This window comes from Colletotrichum scovillei (assembly GCF_011075155.1).
Source record: "Colletotrichum scovillei strain TJNH1 chromosome Unknown Contig00002, whole genome shotgun sequence".
NCBI classification, from domain to species: domain Eukaryota; kingdom Fungi; phylum Ascomycota; class Sordariomycetes; order Glomerellales; family Glomerellaceae; genus Colletotrichum; species Colletotrichum scovillei.
In genome coordinates this window covers 2563639-2582864 of record NW_023336260.1, presented here as the reverse complement: position 1 = coordinate 2582864, position 19226 = coordinate 2563639, and the positions used below count along the sequence as shown (strand labels likewise).

The 19226-nt window shown below is 53.4% G+C and overlaps 6 protein-coding genes across 6 annotated transcripts; 2 read left to right on the top strand and 4 right to left on the bottom strand.

Moving 5' to 3' along the window:
* Positions 1-1697: 1697 nt before the first annotated feature.
* Positions 1698-3263, bottom strand: HER10_EVM0001887 (uncharacterized protein). The gene is made up of 3 exons (XM_035471621.1): positions 2937-3263; positions 2707-2868; positions 1698-2534 (listed from the first exon to the last, which is right to left on the bottom strand). Exons 1-3 carry the CDS (start codon positions 3184-3186, stop codon positions 2062-2064), a joined length of 885 nt encoding a protein of 294 aa, XP_035336930.1. The 5' UTR covers positions 3187-3263; the 3' UTR covers positions 1698-2061.
* A 201-nt stretch (positions 3264-3464) lies between these two features.
* Positions 3465-4615, bottom strand: HER10_EVM0012463 (uncharacterized protein). Its single transcript, XM_035481858.1, has one exon. The coding sequence runs from the start codon at positions 4493-4495 to the stop codon at positions 3659-3661; it is 837 nt and encodes a 278-aa protein (XP_035337795.1). The 5' UTR covers positions 4496-4615; the 3' UTR covers positions 3465-3658.
* A 152-nt stretch (positions 4616-4767) lies between these two features.
* On the bottom strand, positions 4768-6428 carry HER10_EVM0009745 (uncharacterized protein). Its single transcript, XM_035479221.1, has 5 exons — positions 6345-6428; positions 6124-6276; positions 5625-6072; positions 5551-5574; positions 4768-5498 (listed from the first exon to the last, which is right to left on the bottom strand). The coding sequence occupies exons 1-5, from the start codon at positions 6394-6396 to the stop codon at positions 5075-5077; spliced, it is 1101 nt and encodes a 366-aa protein (XP_035337565.1). The 5' UTR covers positions 6397-6428; the 3' UTR covers positions 4768-5074.
* A 177-nt stretch (positions 6429-6605) lies between these two features.
* HER10_EVM0001268 (uncharacterized protein) lies at positions 6606-7691 on the top strand. The gene is made up of 2 exons (XM_035471023.1): positions 6606-7141; positions 7197-7691. Exons 1-2 carry the CDS (start codon positions 6753-6755, stop codon positions 7627-7629), a joined length of 822 nt encoding a protein of 273 aa, XP_035336880.1. The 5' UTR covers positions 6606-6752; the 3' UTR covers positions 7630-7691.
* Positions 7692-7770: 79 nt separating this feature from the next.
* HER10_EVM0000511 (WD domain-containing protein) lies at positions 7771-8951 on the bottom strand (the record flags this gene model as incomplete). Its single annotated transcript, XM_035470290.1, has 4 exons — positions 7771-7963; positions 8023-8427; positions 8497-8596; positions 8657-8951. The coding sequence occupies 4 exons, from the start codon at positions 8949-8951 to the stop codon at positions 7771-7773; spliced, it is 993 nt and encodes a 330-aa protein (XP_035336816.1).
* A 435-nt stretch (positions 8952-9386) lies between these two features.
* Positions 9387-12340, top strand: HER10_EVM0006250 (uncharacterized protein). The gene is made up of 4 exons (XM_035475841.1): positions 9387-9563; positions 9620-9769; positions 9830-11800; positions 11856-12340. The coding sequence occupies exons 1-4, from the start codon at positions 9536-9538 to the stop codon at positions 12230-12232; spliced, it is 2526 nt and encodes an 841-aa protein (XP_035337273.1). The 5' UTR covers positions 9387-9535; the 3' UTR covers positions 12233-12340.
* Positions 12341-19226: the final 6886 nt, after the last annotated feature.

Here is a 19226-nt window from a genome sequence, read left to right as displayed (position 1 = left end):
CTGGATGAAGAGAGGAGGGAGGGGAAAGGACATTCCAAGGATGTGTGGATTGTCCATCTCACATGCATACCATCTGTGATCTGGGACATGCAGGTCCAATAGACTCGAATCTTGCTTCCATTTTTCGTCGCATCTTTTTTATGTACACAGTAAGGTAAGGTAGACTGGGAAGGATTCTCATAATCCACGGGTTTCCCCGCTTTTTGTCTTTTTCGTCCCATGTTTCTAGACTACGTTCTTCATACTTTTTCTTGTTGGGATTGAGGTTTCTCGGCGTGGCCGACGGTCAAGTTTGGTGATGTGGTTTTGGAATGCGTACATGCATCCTTTGACGTGCGTCTTGTTGTTTCGGACTTTAAACAAAGTGATGTTGCCCCGCCCCCCCTTCCCTCCCTCGTGGACTTTGCGAAACATGACACAAGCATAATGGCAAGTCACTCAAAGGTATGGTAGAGTTCCAAGACACACAATTTCATCTACTATTGAGTCCCGATTTGCTTTACGGGTAGATTCGTGACTTACCCGGGCGTTGACAACCCGGTCTCCGAGTACACACGCACTTGCATCGGGATGATAGGGTTGATCGTTATGCGCTCTTCCTCATTCGCCTTTTGAATTTCTTCATCTTTGCGCGGGATGATACTAGATGCGACTGCCGGATGCCGGGTTTTAAGGGTGAAGGAAAGGTCGCTACCCATATCCCACAGGTAAAAGTATACGGTGAGGCAGCGACGATAAGGCATCGGCAATTCCAGAGATATGGGTAACTTGTTGGTTTCCGGGGGGCGTTGGACGTACCGGCTACCTACCTTCCATCCCACTGGCACCAACATGGAAGAGGGGGAGGGTGTGTGAGATTGTGTACGACGGAATGACTCCGGAGTTTAGCGGTAGGTATAGTTCGGGGTTTTACTCGGCGCCCGGATGCAAATGGGTGTGGTGAGGTAACAGGTACGGAGGCCGTCTTACGGCGGCGGGTGACGGCGACGGCGACGGACGGACGGACGGAGGTGGCCGAAGAGGGAGGGCAGAGAGGCGCAAAGCCAGCCAACCAACGTTTTGTAGAGATGGTGGTGTGCGGACGGATTCCTCGCCGTGAGTTTCCCAGTGGTGGTGGTCGTGACGGCTGGAAATGGGGCTTTGGGGCTGAACTGTGGCCCCGGCAGACGCAGAGTCAGCTCGTTTTCGTTATTAGCCTCGGTTTGTGAGTGTGTTGGTTCTGGACCCTTTCATAGCATGGTTATGGTTACATCTCTCCCCTCATGTTTCCTGACAACCAACAAGCCACCATTTTCACACTCTACACGAGAAAAGCCCCTAGTTTGGGACCCAGTCGGAGGGGCAAGTGAGAAGAGTATTGGACGAGGAAGGCGACTTGGACATCCCAAGGTTGTCAGCGGCGGGGAAACAGGGGCTTCAGAGGCGATGCGATGGCGATTGCCTCCCGGAACATGGTTCAACCTAGGTAGAGCATTCTCTTTTTTTTCGCCTCTTACATGGGCAAAGTGCGAATACTCTCCACGACGTTGTGGAATATGCTACGATGATTCGATCCCACTGTTACCGTTGGACGGGGTCCAAAATAGCTCTCTTATCAGGACTTAAGTCCTTGACTCGATCAGCAGATTTTAGACTGTGGCGAAATCGAATGACTAGTGGCAGTGCGTCTGCGCCAGGGAAGGGGTGAGGTATCATCTGCCACTTTTTTTGTTGTTTGATAGTATACACATCTATGTCGTTTGTCTCTCGGCATCCATATCGAACGTGATGCTTTGCCGCGTGCGCGCTCGCGATGGATGCCGGAATTCCCGCGTGGGCTTCCGATCATCCACGCCCTCACCCTCATGAATACACCCCTTTTTTACATAGATAATGTGACAACGCAGCGAGCGCGTACACGACTAGCGGAACGCGCGTACGTAAACTTCCGCCCTCTCTTGGTCTTGCTTGAATCGTACAATGCTACCGTCTCCCTGACCGGCACTTCTTTCTCCTTGACTCGAGAGTCTCGAATACATGGTGGGACGCGCTTGGCAAACCGGCCAACCCTTTTCGCCCTCCTCACTTGCGCTTACCCAGCGACTCGCGCACAATATTCCACACCCACCCATCATTGACGCCATGACTAGCGCCCTTGCCGCCGCCACTGCCACCGCTGCTGCTCGTCTTCCCGCCCGCCTCAACGCTATTGATACCAAACTGACCGACGGGGCGGTAGTGGTACCACCTCCGCTTCGCCATCAGCGCCGAGACGTCCTTGGTGTGCGTGATGATGCCGAGGCGCGTGGCCAGGGGCCCGCTGTCCGCGGCCACGGGGCGGAGCTCGGCGGCCGTGACGGCCGTGAGCCGGGGACGGGTGGCGAGGCCCATTGTGCCGATCTCGAGCTGGGCCGTGGGCGGGAGGGTGCGGACGTAGCGTTCTAGGAGGGCGCGGGATTGGCGCGCGTAAGGGGGCAGGCGGAGGTAGATGTAGGTTACGAAGGGGGCCGAGGTGTAGGCTACGAAGAGGAAGGGGATGATGCCGCAGGCGGCCACTGGTTTGGGTGTTAGTATGTGTGCGATAGCTTATGATGTATGGGAATAGTACAGATATATCAGGCGCTGTGAGTTTGTGGAGCAAAGGGAGAGGGGATGAGGAGGAGGATAGGGGATGATGGGATGGGATTGCAGTGAAGGTGTGGGTGAGATAGGGAGTGAAGAGCTTACATCCCGCTGCCTCTGTGAGCGTCTTGTCTTCGGCGCGGACGTAGCTGGGGGCAGCTACGAAGCAGAAGAAGACGCATGAGAAGACGGTGGTGATTTTCCAAAAGGCCAGAAAGGCCGTCCGACCGGTGCCGGCGTGGTAGATGAGTAGTCGCTCAGGCAGTTCTAGTATGTCACCGTTGGCTTTGTGTGCAGAGACAGTGAGATGAAGTATGGATGGGTCTACTACTCACGTGGGTTCCCGGCCCGGGGACCGGCAGAGCCTCCGGCGCCGGCTGAGTGCGGCTTCGGTGGTGTGGTGACGGCCCGGGGGCCGGTGGTCGGCGGCGGTGGTGCGGAGGCAAAGGGCCGTCTCAGGCTACATTGCTGGTTCTCAAGAAGAGATTTCCGGAGGGTAGGGCGGAGAGCGCATTGGCGTATCGTGGGGAGGATTCGTATCGTTTGTGGGGGTTGCCGTATGAAGGCGAGCCGTAGAAGGGACATTGTGAAGTTGTCCGAAGGGAAGGGAAGGTGAGTGAGAGAGTGAGTGAGATGGGTGGATTAGGGAGAGTGAGAGGTTGATGGTGAGATGAGAATGCTGAGGTCGGATGAGGTCACTGCACGCATCTACCTTCCCCGGTACTAATTAATTTTTCCCCACGCGACGCGACTTGACTGAATCGGTATTATCCAGCGCCCGGATGGTGTACGACATTTCAACATTTCCGAAATTCATGAGGATAACAATTAATCGTCACGAGCTGCAACTGACATGAATTATTGTTTCTTCTTATTTGATTGACTCTCGGACTCAAGCTGCTTATGCTAGGTTAAATGATTGACGTGACTGAAGACCGCTACTATGAGAATCCAACCTGGAAACCCTGCCAGATTCCCTACTAGCTAGTAGAGCACCAAACAGCATGTCATCGTCTCAAAGCCGGTGGTCCCGCGCCGGACCCCGCCGCCCTTCAAGTCAGACAATGTTCTTCTGAAGCCACTCCTTCCACTGGTCAAGCGTCCAGCCGGAGCTGATCTCGTTGTTCGGGTACCCGTCAAACAGCACCGTGGGGCTGACGTGCACGCCCGTCAACCGCGCGAGCTTGATGAGCACCTTGAAGTCGTTGGTCACGCCGTTGCCTACGTTGAGCGCGCCCTCGGCGTCGGGCTTGTCCGAGACGACGAGCAGGTCCAGCACCGCCTTCTCGTCGACGCCCACGGAGCCCGCGAGCTTGGCGAGGCGCTTGTACGTCTCGTTGCGCGGCTCGTTGACGACGTTGGCGTCAAAGTAGTCCTTTTGCGCCTTGAAGAGGGCGTCGCTGTAGGCCCAGAACTTGGAGGGGGCGGTCTTGACGACGGCCACGGCGGACTCGTGAACCAGGGTGCTCGAGGGGTGCCAGGGCTGGACCTGCTGGCGGAAGATGACCTCGAGGTTGGCGGCCCAGGCCGGGTTCGCGCGGATGGCGGGCACGACGGCGTTGTAAAAGGTGTTGAATTGCTTGGCGGAGTAGGGGCAGACGTAGTCGAGGTAGAGCTCGATGGTGTGCGGCTGCGCGGGGACGCCGTCGGCCGAGGGCTTGGGTTCCGCTCCGAAGGTCAGCTTGTGAGCTGCGAATTTGGGTGGTACGGCCATTGTTGATGATGTGTAGCGGAAACGGGATGTGAGGGTGGTGCTTAGGCTGCGTTGGAGGCGGGCAGTGTTTCTGCTGGTGAGCGATATCGTCGGACTTGAGGATGAGATGAGTGGGAATAGAGACGGCGCAAAGATTGGGCGTCGAGTCAGGTTTAATAACACGTTCGAGGGGAGCTTCATGGAGCTTTGTCTGGAGGATATGCGATACAGGTGGCCCAGCAGCAGCAATACGGATACCTTACCTGGCAGAAGTGGTGACGAAAGGCCCCCATTGGAGCAGGCGGCGGGGGCGGGGTAGCTTCCAGGTGTTGATAAAGCTCCTTGTCCACGGATTAGCTGCCAATAGGTGAGGTTTTGCAATCATGATGCAAGCGCACGAAAGCTTTGCTGACTGAGCAACCTCGAAACTCACCATTAGCATCACGCAATTCTAGAGACTTCATGCGCTATCTTTCTGCGCCTCTTGGGCCTCGGCTTGGCTAGTCCTCTAAGTCTATGATTTGGAATATTCAGCTACGGCTCCGAGCTGCCTTTCGGAGTATAGACTGGCCCCTTTGACACCAAGTACCGAGCTCCGGGACTACCGGCCGGGCCCCTGCTGTCGGGTGCCCCACCGTGTGGCCCCGAACAATCTTGACAAATTCAACATCGGGGTCGGCTTCACTTGACTACTAGTCACATACACCGGAGCAATCAACAAGCCGATTGTGACCTTTGACAGGCTTCGTTCGTACTCTCATCAGCGTAACGAAGACAATCCTATGTTACAGTATTCTTGGCCACGATGCCCCGCGCAAACTCGCCAAACGTTATGTGTTGCTCATTGTCCACCTCCTCACCAAGGTTTGGCTGAGTGAAGACGGCCAACGTGTTACGCGCGACGCGTCCGTCGCTCACAGATGCCCTGACTCCCCTTACGAAGTGCGGTACTGCCTTGAACTTGCCGCCCGTGATGCGCTCTAGAGCTTCGCCGGTCTGAAAAGCGATGCAGTCCCGCGGTATCTTGACCTGTACCGTCTCTCCGCTCCGCGATTCGATATACAACCCTGCCGACGAATCGGGAGACGCGGCCAGCTCCGACAAAGGGGGTAGGCTTGCTATGGTATTGTTCGTGGCTTCAGGTACCGCGGTAGAAGTCTCCTTCTCGTCGATGAACATGGCAGACGTCAGGCCAGTCAGGCATCTACCGATAGTGTTAGTCCCATCAGCTTTACTGCTAGCAGGGGCCCACTAACCCGTGATCTTTATGTCTTGAGCACCTAGTATTTGTTAGTGGGTTTCTGAAGGCGGTTACAATCCAACGGCTCACCAGTCATCGTCGGCTGCACCAATCTTGGAAAGGGCCTCTTTCGTCTGCGGATAGTAGTGCAGGAGGCGCGCTTTGGTCGTGTTGGATGTACTGACAACGTGTTCAAGGTACCCTTTGGTATATCCTGGGATCTCAGACTCGGCAAATCTATCGCATGCTCGGGCTACCAAAACGGCCGCATCAATGATGACTCGGCAAAGACTCTTCACACTTGGCTTGAACCCCGGAAGAACGTCTTGTGAAGGCCAGATATTAGGCGAGAGGTACTCGGGAAAGTTGTTCTGGTTAAACTCGGCCGTCGGCTTAGCACAGTCGAGAGTTGCATCAACGTAGAATGCGCAGTTGGCATAGTATGAACCCTTGAATGTGTCAACTTGGCCATTCTTGAGTGTTTCTTTACCCAGGGACCAGCCCGTCAGGTATTTGGCCTTTTCATTCTCAAGCTTGACTGCTCATGTGTAAGCAGTGGTGGGCAGAAGGGTAGCAATTTGCATCGTACCCAGCTCTTCCTCAGGGAGATTGCCCAAGTAAGATGCGTAAGATAAGGTCTGGTGCCTCAAATGAGTGAACTCTGGCGGCACATCCTTGACCACCAGAATACCTAGAGATTCGGGCCCAAAGGCCTCTTTCAGAGTCTCGAAGGGGATGTTGCCTATGATGTGAATTTCACATGTAAGCTGTTATCCGTTCCATCCTACGATCCTGCTCCACGGTACTCACCCTCCTTAAGGTCGTTGAGAGACACAACCACCGGTTGTGCGATCTGAACCATGGTGTTTATCTGGGTTGTAGAAGTTTAAAAAGGTAGCAACGAATGAAACAAGAAGGAATCCAGCCAGATCGTAGGCTCATCGACAAGCTTCCGCGATACCACCTGCCGGGTCGGTACCTAAAAGGTGGGGGAGGGGCACAGATAGCCCCTTATGTAATCACAACGTCCAAACGTCCCTGCAACTCTACTCATCACCATTCTCAGACTTCGAAAGGTCAAGCACGCACCCAAGATTGGCCAAAAAAGAAAGCCTACCGGTTATCGCCGAAAACCGCATCAAAGATAACGCAACTCTCACCTTCCTCATCGAGTCCTGCGAGCGGAGAGGGGACACGAAATACGAGCGATACAACGCGATGGTCAAGCCCCTGTCCTTCAAGGGCGACAAGAAGCCCAAGAAGAGAAAGCGCGCGGAAGCCGAGGCCCAGGACCGCGACGCGCAGGGCGGGGAGGTCGCCCGCACCGGCGGAGCTTCCGCATCGACGGCGAACGCGGACGGCGACGACGATAGCTGGGTGTCTGCCGATGCCGTGACGGATGTTGTCGGACCCGTCATGTTCGTCTTGCCGACGGAGCCCCCTACTGCCTTGGCGTGCGATGCCGTAGGCAAGATATTTACGCTGGGGATCGAGAATATCGTCGATGGCAACCCGTCTACGGCTGAGCCGCACGACGTGCGGCAGGTGTGGGTTGCGAATAGGATCACAGGGACGGAGCAATTCAGATTCAAGGGCCATCACGGACAGTAAGAACAACCTGCAGAATGTTGTTGGTGGGAGCCATGTGCTAACGAGCCGTAGATATCTGGGATGTGACAAGAACGGCGTACTGTCAGCGACATCGGCGGCTGTCTCACCATTAGAATCTTTCAATATCATCGCAACGGCAGATACCCCTGGTACATTCCAAGTCCAGACATTACGCGATACCTTCCTCTCCGTCAAGCCGCCGAAACCCAATGTTACCACCTCGGACGTCAGAGGCGACGAAGAGTCCATCACATTCAACACGACATGGCGTATCAGGATGCAGGCGAGATTCAAGCCGCGGCTCAAAGCGAATAAGGAAGAAAAGGCAAAGGAAAAGATTAGTCGCAAGGAGCTCGAACAAGCGGTGGGACGCAGACTCGAGGACGACGAAGTCAGGAAGTTGAAGAGGGCGAGAAGGGAGGGCGATTATCACGAGCAGTTATTGATGTTGAAGGTCAAGGGAAAGCACGACAAGTACGGCTAACTCGGGGGATGACGTTCTTTGGCAACACGAAAAGGGGGGAAACCATGATACCCAAACGCAATGAGCAGCATAGCCGTAAAACAATTCACTTTCGTTCTCAAGTTCTTATTTTTTTACTTTTGCTTTCTTCGATTCTCTGACCTATGTGGGCCTCCAAGCCTTGATGTTACCGTCTTCTCCAGCAGTGAAGACGACCTGTTCGTCATCGAAGAAGCAGAACGAGCGAACAATCTCTTCGCCGTGCCCCCCCGGCAGACCAACACTGTTCGCCCTGTCGAAGCCCCAGCTGCCTTCGGCGGTACGGGACAGGTGTACCAACTCAAAGACTTGGCGGCTGATTCACTTATTAGTTACACTGGTAAACATTAGGGACCGTTCATGAACAAAACTTACTCTTGTGAGCCAGCACCGACGATAGCACCGCTTCCGTCAACCTTTGTCGTCATGTTGGCAATGTACTGGCAGCCTAGTGTCTCTCTTGCGTCGCCAAAGTCGACCAGAGCTGCGCCAGAGCCGCAGTCCTCCGCGACGCTGTACACGGCCAGCTTCTCGTCGTGGGTCAGCACATAGACCTCGGTATTGCTGAGGAAGGAGGTGTGGTGGACAGAGCCCTGGTTCAATGTCTGGACGACGACCTCATCTTCGTCCGAAATCCGTGTGTCGTAGACGTTGACGAGTCCATCGGTCGATCCCGAGAGGAGTATGTGAGATTCTGAAGGGTGGAAGCGGAGTTCTGTGACGTCGTCACTGTGGACTTCATCGTACTGGAGCCTCTGCTTCGGGCCGGCTCTGATGTCCCTACAGAACGTGTTAGAGGTCCCATATTCTGGGGCTGGGGTGAGTAGTTGTGATCCAAGGAAGACTCACCAGAGTAGCACGGATGCGGTGTGGTTTTGGAACTCCGTGCCTAGTGCTATCGTGTTGCTTCTAGGGTCGCATGCCATAGACAAAATAGGTGACTGTGTAGCTGAATGTCATGTTAGTGGAATTCGGCAGATATTTCACTCCCCAGAGTGAGAAAACATACCAGCAAAATGGGCGACCTGCGGCTTTGATGCTTCCCTCATATCCCAGACTGAGACTTCCCCATTTTCTCCCGCCGTGCAGACGACAGAGTTTTGCCAGTCAAAAGTCCTAAGGCATGTCAAGTTGCCATGATTGGTCTGGTATGACTTGATCGGACCCTGTCCCACTCGTGCGGGATCAAAGAGGCTGAGTTTCTGATCTGATGAGATGGCGGACAGACCAGCATTGAGGCGCTGAATGTCGAGAACATAAACATCGCCAAATCTATGGCCGTCAACGCAAGAGAGGTTGTACATTTTCACGGCACGTTGACCTGTGGTGCATGGCTTATATGAGCATGGACCCTTGACCAAAAACTGAGATTTGCAACTACTTACTGAGCGTCGATGGCACACAGCTTAGACAGCTCAAGACTTGTCCTCTCTTCTATGGCCTTGTCAAATTTGAAGCTTCCTGCCCGTATTCTCACTTCTACCCGGCTGAGATCGAAATTTTGCAGATTATGAAATTCGTAGAAACTTGAGCAAGAACCACCAGTGAGCGCATTGGAGGGCCGGTCAATCAAGAAGCGTTTTTATGCAAACCCCCGCTTTATACAAGTATGTAGCTTTCAGAGCTAGCGCCCCGTTGCAGCGGTATTGCGTACCTGGCGTCCGGCTAAGCTAGCGACCAATCAAGTCCCGTTCAGTGGACTATCCCTGTTCATTTGGAGCTCCCAATTCCATCTACGTGGACCTAAAGCCAGGACAGCTGTTCTGAAAGCATCGAGCTGCGCAACTGCTAGGAATACCAACCAACCCTCTCCCGACACCGCATATCCGTGAGATATAACATGTCGCGGAACTTTGCGCTCGAATTTGGCACATAATTACCGTTCGAGATGAGGCGTTCTTTGCTCTGGCTAGGCCGTAAGTTAAAAGTCACTGCATCCAAACGGCTGAACGGAAGCTGACATATCATCAAGTGCTGTTGCAGGCAGCCACTGTATTCTGTGTCGACGAGCAAAAGGTCTTGAACGATTACGAAAAGAATCACGACAGCGGCGAAGGAAAGCATGCGAAAGTACAAACGGATGTTTTGCCGGAACACCACACCCCACCTCCGAGGCAGCCCGGTATGTACACTATTTGCGATGGTGGGGGGAATGACGGTTGACAGAGCTGATTTCCCATAGGAGCGGACTTGGTCGAACTCGCAATCGAACAACTGATCAAGCTACCACCCCGAACCTACCCGAGACGTGAACGCCGCTATACTGTCGTCTACACCGTGCTCCGATATGCCCTCAAAGTCGTGCCCAGCCTGAAGGCTGCACCTGTTCCTGGTAGCCACCAGACGCAAGAGACCAAGGTCACAGGTCCGCTGTTGGAGGCTGTGAAGCTGTTGGAACAGTCTGCTTTGCAAAACAACACGGACGCGCTGTACCTTCTCGCGGAGATGAACTTCTATGGCAACTACACCTACCCGAGAGACCTCAAGGTCGCTTTCGATCATTACCACACCCTCGCAACGGTCCACGGAAATCGCACGGCACAGTACATGATTGGCCTTTACTATGCAACTGGCATTGGCCATGTTGTTGTTCCCGATCAGGCAAAGGCGCTCCTCTACTACACTTTTGCAGCGATGCAGGGCGACACACGCGCGGAAATGGCCATTGGCTACCGCCATCACAGCGGTATTGCGACGCCGAAGAATTGCGAAGCTGCGAGCAAGTACTACAAGAGAGTTGCGGACAAGGCAATGGACTGGTATCGTTCGGGCCCACCTGGCGGCATGGCTTGGGTGGTTGAGTCGTATCGTATCGCTGATGAGCTTGGCGGTGTCTACGGCGAGGGTGCTAGCGCTTCGAGTGCCGGTATGAACGCCATCAAAGTGAGCCCCAACTCCGACGCCAATGCCGCCATTGATGATGTGATTGAGTACCTCGATCTCATGTCGCAAAAGGGCGACGCCAAGGCATCTTACAACCTTGGAAGGATCTACTACGAGGGGCAGAGGGGTCTCGACCGGGATCTGGACCTTGCTCGCAAGTACTTCTTCACTGTGGCGAAACGGTACTGGCGTAAGGACGGCCGTATCATCGAAAACCATAAGCAGGGTATCGAGAAGACGGCGAGTAAGGCCGCTGGCTTCATTGGCCGCATGTACTTGCGTGGTGATGGCGTCGACCAGAGCTTTGATCAAGCAAAGAGATGGTTTGAGCGCGGCATCTCTCACGGGGATGCTCAATCCCAGCATGGACTCGGTCTCATGATGCTTTACGGGTACGGCACGCCAAAGAATGTTGCCATGGCCACCGACCTTTTTAAAGCGGCAGCGGAACAGGACTACGCTCCATCCCAGATCGAATTGGGCGTGCTCTACCTGGACCAGGGCGGAGCAGAGGACGTCCGCATTGCAAACAACTACTTCGAGCTTGCCGCCAGATACGGCCAGATCGAGGCTCACTACTACCTTGCTGAGATGGTATACAACGGCGTGGGCCGCGACAAGACGTGCGCGATGGCTTTGGGCTACTACAAAAACGTTGCCGAAAAGGCCGAGCCGCTTGTTTCCTCGTGGGCCGAGGCGAACCAAGCTTACTACTACGGCGACGAGGAGCTCGCTTTCTTGGAATACGTCATGGCAGCAGAGCAAGGATATGAGCGCGCGCAGAACAACGTCGCTTTCATTCTTGATCCTGTCCAGTCACGACTCCAAATACCCGACTGGTTGCCGCTTCCCGAGTGGTTCGGTCTTCAGCAACACACCCGCCCCAACCTACTCAACAACCCTAGACTCGCCCTCATGTACTGGACGAGGTCATCCAGGCAGTCGAACGTGGACTCTCAGGTCAAGATGGGCGACTACTACTTCCACGGAATTGGTTCCGAGCCGGACGTCAACAAGGCCGTTCAGTGTTACACGGGTGCCTCGGACTACTCGCAGAGTGCCCAGGCCCTTTGGAACCTTGGTTGGATGCACGAAAATGGCATTGGCCTGACCCAAGACTTCCACTTGGCCAAGAGATACTACGACCAAGCACTCGAGGTTAATGAGGAGGCTTATCTTCCTGTCACCTTGAGTTTACTGAAGCTCCGCCTCCGAAGCGCATGGAACACGTTCACTCACGGCCCGATTCACTCAATCCAAGACGATCCTAGTAAGTCAACACGGCGCAATCACTTAGATACACATCGGCTAACCACACACACTAGAACCAAAGAAGGACTGGTCACTCAGCGAGTGGATTGCCAACTTCCTTCAAGACGATCAACTGTTCTATGACGACCCGTACTATGAAGACATCTTTGATGATACCATCGGCGGCACGGGCCCAGACGGCGTGCCACTGGAGGACGACGGCATCGCCGAGAGCCTCATCATTGTCTTCCTCGCTCTGTCACTGGTGCTTCTTCTCTACTACAGGCAGCAGAGGCAGCAGCAGCATCGAAGGGAGGAGGAGGCGCAGAGACTTCAACAGCAGGGGCAGCAGGGTCAACCTGCCGCGGCGCAACAGCAAGATCAGGGCCTTTTCCCTCCACCTGGCAACCCAGAATGGAACAACTGGGTCGCTGGCGGCATTGGACATTGAAGCGTTTGTATGAATACGGATAAAAAGAAGTAGCTGTTGGAGACGGTGTGTCAGATGGTTGTTGCAAGGATTAGTTGGGGAGGACGATTAAAGCATATTCAGCGCCGGCGTTTGGGATTGTCCAGGGAATAGGTCCTGTTTCCTCGAGACTCGTTGCAATTCATGAGGTTATTCGCTACCGTCTTTTTGCCCGCTGGCTTTCGTGACTTGCTCCATCGCCAACACGCTGAAGATACAGAAGGAAAGGATAGCGAAGCGCCTACTCATGCTGACAATTGCCAGTTCCTTACTATCGTGAGGTTCCAGCTTTTCTGGGTCGTATTAACGTATGAATCTTTGAATTTCTTCCAGGGTCATAGGTTGCCGAAGTGAATGTTGATGTTAAATTCTCACCTTCAGAGCGTATGATTCGTCTTCGAGCTATCGCTTCCTCGGTTTCGCTTGCTGGGTCTACAGCAGTTGGCGTTTTGAAGATGCCTTGGGGGGGCTTTGGCGTAGGACAGATATCACCAACAGGAAGCAAACCCCTATGTTGATGAAGCCATCGCTACGCTGAACTTGCCTATCACGTAGCACGAAGTCATCATCCTCTTCTCGATTCCACCGGGATGCGCGTGGGGAAGTGCGGGTATGCTTCGCGTAGGACGGGTAGATGAATTGGGTGACGCGGAGTCTGCGAAGATTCTTGATCGACAGCATCCAGCTTCGCAAGATTCCCCCCATTGTGAAAGGATTGTATCGCGTCTCGGGTCTACATGGATCAAAGACATTTGTACGATTTGATGTATGCGTTGGTCGGAAGGGGAGTCTGGACTTTCGATGCAGTTTCATAACCATTGCCTCCACTCCCAATCTCCGACCTTTTCCTTAAGGAAGGTTGAGATTCACCCATGTTTAGAGTTTATCATCAACTTCCAGTTTTCCATGGAGAGAGAATGGAGACTATATACTGACAGGCTTCTATCGAAGGCCTTTATGTGGAGCATGGAGGTCTGCTGAAGCTAGATGTGCTCCAACTTGTGTCTTCTTACCACATTAACATCATCCGAACTCCCCATACGCTGCTTAGGTCAAACCCGTTGTGAGGCTCTCATTTTTGGACGCCTTCAAGAAGGCCCCAAAGGTATGGCAGAGTGGACACACTTAGAGACCAGAGACGTATTGAGGAATTTTGATGATACGTTGCAAGAGCGCCCGAGTTGAATCATGAGTTTGTCTACGAAATCCTTCTATCATGATTTGGCGACACATACCGTCGGCTGGGCCATTATCAAGGGCATTAGAGAGCTAAGAAAGCCCATATGCAGAATTCTCTGGGGAGGGGGGATGTATCATGAATGAGGTAATTTGGACCAGGTTCAGGGCGACCTCGATGACACTACCACGGAAACATTTCTTACTTCATGACGACGCGATGCGTTGTGCTACGTGGATGTTGATAGTCGTAGAAAAAAATTGGCTTGATGTAAGACCCATTGTCATGAAGATATAAAAGAAGAACAAAGAGCTCGTCGTTCGCCTGTGACTGCTGCTGTTGGTATTGTGTGAAGCTTTTCCTCGCCGAACGGGGGTGCTCGACTTGTGGGTACCGCACTGCCGTCGATCGTTGCAGGCGAACCAGGAGGATCAGATCATCATCGAAGCCACACCTCAGCGCGCGTTGGTGGGAATCAACTGTCAAATCACACATATTTACGACGTATACCCGCCAGGTTCTCCACTGATGTATACAGGGCGTGGCAGGATTGTCCAAATTCAACTACGAGTGGGCACTTTCCATGGAGCGCTTGTGCTTTGCTCTCGTATTGGACGATACTGTATCTTCGCGGAGGCTCTCGAGTATTATTCATGACGGACGGTATCCCGCTCGAGTAAATATTCCTATTGACTTATATGCTCTATCGTTATCCACTGATATCATGCCCACTGGCCTTGTAGCAGAGCAGTCGAGAAGCCTGCAGTGAGGTCCTTTTTCCTCACGCGAAACTATAGGCGCATGTTATATGTTGCGTCGTGGGGGGCCATCCCGGTCTCTGTGAACTCGTGGGATGATAATGTCGCTGACAGTAAGCCGAGTATTTGCAATCTTGTGAGGCTTAGACGATACATGTTCAGATTAAGAGGGAGTCACTGTGTCACAAGCAGACGTGCTGAACACCGATTTACCCAGGTCAGCCACAATATGTTGCCATGCCCGTGGAACTTGAGGCGAACCCCATACCAAATTTCTTGATAACGCCTCCTATGAAGCGTTGAGGCTTTGGCTTTGGCTTTCCATGTAATATGACTTCTTGAAGGGATTAGGGTAAGTGTCAAAGGCACAAAATACAGGCTGGTGGAGAGGACTGATGTGATTCCGTTCTAGCTCACGACAGCATGGGACGGATTGCAGGAGAACTGTGAAAGGCCGAGGATTGTTGAGGCGTGATAGTTGCTTTTTTCTTCGGACCTAGGCTCCGGGGGCCACATACTCACTTGGACCAGGCGCTCGAGTTGTATACCACAAGAGCTCGTCCAAGATTGTAGCATCAACTGGACGAGTAGGTTATCAAAGCAAAACCCAGACGTCGGCAGGGTTTGCTTAACTGCAAATCACCAAAAGATTCCAGACCAACGCCGTGGCGTCTGGCGATGTATAAGTGGCTTTGCCCATACATTAGGGAACGGCCTACTATGAGACTTATCATACCAGGGCTGTCAACTAACAGTAAGAGGCCAGTATGAGTCCAAATACAAACACCAGCCAGGATTACCAGGCCCTTCGACGTCCTCTTTGTTGCCCAAGTTTGACTACATATGTCAATGCCCGGGCAAACGTTCTAGAAGGTCGAGTTCGGACTGTTTCCCACTCTTCTCTTCTCTCTCTCTCTCTCTCTCTCTCTCTCTCTCTCTCTCTCTCTCTCTCTCTCTCGAGGAGCCTGTCAGTGCGCTGCTCGAGCAATATCTCGTAGGGCGGAAGTGTGTTGGTTCCACGAGACTGTGCGGGCCTTTACCTTCGTGCATGTAGGCTGGCCCAGAGCTGATTCGCAATGTATCTGCATGTCAGATTACTTGGAATGTGGTGCTCGTGGCTTGCCGGTGCAGATGAGACAGCATCCCTCGTGTCTCGGAAGTCTCGCCTGGCTGTTTCATTTCCGTTGACTTTGATTGCTGCTTTGGATAGACCTTCCCGCCATCGGAAGCTGAAGCTAGCGAGCTGCCTTATCAGCCCTAGAGAAAATATGGGCTGAAGGAAGAGCTGTGCCGCCTCGGGTTTCCGTATAAACACGGGACGTGTGATAGATGCCCACGGAGCTCCGTTCTCGTAGCTCAGTGGAAGCTGACGGTTGGGGGTGTTTGTCTGTCGCAAGCTGCGAGGCCAACCTAGCCCTCCTCTCACAAAACGCCTACTACTTACTAGTCTTGAAAACTGTCGCTAGAGCTTGGGTGAAAACACAACGTGAATACAGTTGCCGGTGAAGTGCATAACCGACCTCGAGGCGAGAGGCACACAAGCAGCACGACTTGGAAAACACAAGAAAAACTAGGACAAATCGACGGGTGAGCGTCGAGGTCGAAAAAAGTGGTGGAGGTGCGGAAAGAGCTGTGCCGCACGCCGGCATGGTCATGGGGTGAGGTGAGGTTGCGAGGGCGTCGTGGTCGTGGTCGTGGTCGTCGGCGTCGGCGTCTGGGGAGGGCGGGTCTTCTCTGAGTGGACAGAGTCTAAAGACTGGAGCCGGGGCCGCGGCTGGAAGCAGCGAACATTCAAGTCTGGGGTTGCACCTCAGTAAGGTAAGGTTGATTGTTGGAGCAAGCTTGCGAGGAATTCAGAAGTTGGCAAGCGAAGCTGACTAGCTATTCGGGGGTCGCTTGGCTGGTCTTGGTTTACTGTAAGTTGAACTCAAGAATGTATGACGAGGAATCGTGGTAAACGTCCTGTAGGCATGGCTTCGTAGTGTAAGTAGAAGTTGACTAGCGCCATTGCCGCCCATTGCCATTGGCGTCCATACCAGAACTTCCATTGCCTACGGTCCTACGGATACCTACCTTACCTAAGGTATTCCGAAGTACCTGGCAAGAAAGAAGTCCGCTGGCCGGTATGAACTACGAGCTAAAAGACGGGCAGCTGAGAATTTGCGATAAGGTACGGAGTACGGATAGGTACGTCCCCAATTCTGTCAGGGCTGGCGGAGTTTCCCCGCAATTTGTCTGCGCGAACTGAGGTGATCTTTTGTTCCTTGTCCGCCACCCCTGCCCGGCTTTTGTCGGATGGCTTATGGAGAGATCACACTGTGTCATTACCAGTAATCCCGCTGTCTTGGGCTGGTGGTCTGATGGGAAAGCGGTCAAGCTTCACAGTGTGTTTGCCTGGAAGATAAGTTGGCTTCTCAATGGTGAGATGAACCCCAGATTAAGCTAACACTGTGTGCCGACACCAACGGCCTCTGCATTCCACACACACACACACGCACACACACACGCACACACACACTCACACGCCACGCATCTCTTGAATCGTAGGCACGCGATACCTGTCGAGGACAAGGCTCGGAATCATGGAATAAGCGACCGCCGCCGCCAGCAGCGGATACAGACTTTCTGTATTGCTTTCTGGAGAATTTGTACCATCGTTGTCGTCATCTGTAGCAGCGCCTCCTGATCATGGCGATACAACACTTGAGGGTACGACGGATACTCAAGCATCGTCCCTGAACATCATCCGCCTTGTCAGACTCAGCTGGGGGTTAAGACGGGTCACGAACGGCTGCGCGGCATCGAATGGGGACCCTTTCCCACAGCTTGCACGGGGTACAAGGTAAGGTGGTGAGGTAGCAAGCAGCAGGCACTCGTGGCACCGTCACATAGCTGAGAAGCCAGGGCAGGCCGCTGCTAATGACTGCTTATCAAGATTCGACCTGCCATGGGAGTGATGGGCTGCCGGGCTGCTGTCAAGTGGTCAGTCAGTCATATCTCACCGTTGTCCACAACCCGAGTGGAAAGATGGTACGACGTACGAGTGCCCAAACCCAGCAGCGTAGGGGACTTGTTGCAGTAGAACAACAACCCTCCAGCCAAGCACCAAGACAGCGTCCAAGATGCAGGAGATGCTGAGTCAAGGCAATGTAGGCTGAATGCATGTGCGGCCTGCACGATACAGCACAGCACCGGCGCGAAGCTCAAGCAGGAAGCCACGATGCTAATTAGAGAATACTACCAAATTACCAATGGAGGATACTCTTGTCGCTGTCAGTATCCGTACTCCGCAAATCACTCGCGAAAGACGATAGACGGATAGCACAGTGCGTGCGAGACGCCGACAGGTCCAGTCAAAGTCCGTCAGCCCGTCGCCTGCAGAGTGTTTGCCTGGCTGGGCTAGTGTCGTGGCCGCTAATGCAGAGTCGCCTTTGTTTGCCATTGAGAGACATGAACCAAGACCCCCGATCCCGAGGACGAGGAAGGGAAAGTACCTTGAGGGTAGTCAAGGGATGGAAGCAGGCGCCTGAGTGCTGCACCTCACCAGCACCGCATTTATACATGTCTGACATGTCTGTAAGGTATCATTAGGGTAGGCAGGCCAGCTCTCAAGACATAGTTTTTGCGGTGTTCCCCTCGCTCGGGACACCCATGGAAACTACAGTCACATCAGACCAAGACAACTAACCTTCCACTAACACCGGCTGCTGCATGGTCAAACTGTAGTGTACACGCAGCCCTAGAGATGCTTCAACGTCTGTGTGTCGTCCTGTCTGTCGTCCCTGAACTTTCTGGAAGTTGAGTTTCTCCAGACCCCGACAACCCGATTTCCAGGGAAGCCAGGGGGAAATGGTCAGACATCCGACAAGAGATGCCATTGGACATACTGACGAAGGTTGTTGGCTTGGCTTTGCTTTTCTAACAGGTTTCCAGATGTTTGTGTATGAATGCGTGTACGCAAGCGGCCATGCCGAGAAAGAAGTTCATCCTTCCGCCCCAGGATTGACTTCAGTTCCTCATGATCCAAGTTCCTCCAGACTTCAGCGTCCCCCGCAAATAAGGGGAAGCCTAGCGCCAAACCATGGAATAATCCAGCAAGTTACGTGGTTGATTGACTACGTTTTGGCGAGAGAAATGCATCAGTGCAGTCGCATGTGTAACACTTCAGTTCCCTCAGCCACTCAGCCACCTGGGTACCTCGTCTGTACATCAGCTTTGCTCCAAGCAAGCTCACGAGGCTCGACTGTGAAGACCCGACAACTTGAAAAAACAGCGTCTGTTCAAATCCCTATGTATCACAGAATAAGATGAACAGCAAGCTGGGAGCTGGCAAACCTCATCGAGGTACGGATACTTATTCGTACGGTCCAGGCACGTCCACTACGCGGTACTTTACGGATACAATGCCCCGTCCAATTCCATATTTCCATCCCGCCTTTCATTTTCTGGCGCCAAGGGGGGACAAGAGTAAAAGACGCCATCGCCAGATATGGAATAGTCTTGGGAAAGGGGTATGTGACTGGCGAGGTGAGCACGGCCGGATGCACCACTCTTGCTCAAAGGGACCAATTAGAGCCGCAGCCACTGGGCTGGGGCCTTCGCAAAAGCAGCAAAACCCAAGCACAAGACCCAGCAGAAGACTCAAGAATCGAGGTTCCCAAAAAAGAGAGAGGAGCCAGACGAGGGGGACACGGGGGACAAGACAGGCACAGTCACCCGTTCCCAAGAATCGCTAGTCGCCCATACTGTGGGAGACGAGGGGGGGAAAGCCCCTCAAAAAACTGTGCTGATCCACGGTGCCACGGGTCCTTCGTCCTTCCACCCTCGTCCCTTTAGCAGAGGACGATGGGTGGGTGAAGGTGGACGTGGCAGAAGTCAATCTTGTTGGTTGCGTCGAGGCTTTACAGTGTTTGATTCTGAGTCTGTCTCCGGGACAGCTTAATTGTGCCTTTTTTTTCTGCCCATACCTCGCAACTTTGAATTGAGTAGGTATATTGTTGCGTCTCGTATGGTCCCTGTCACTTTTTCACAACGTACTGTG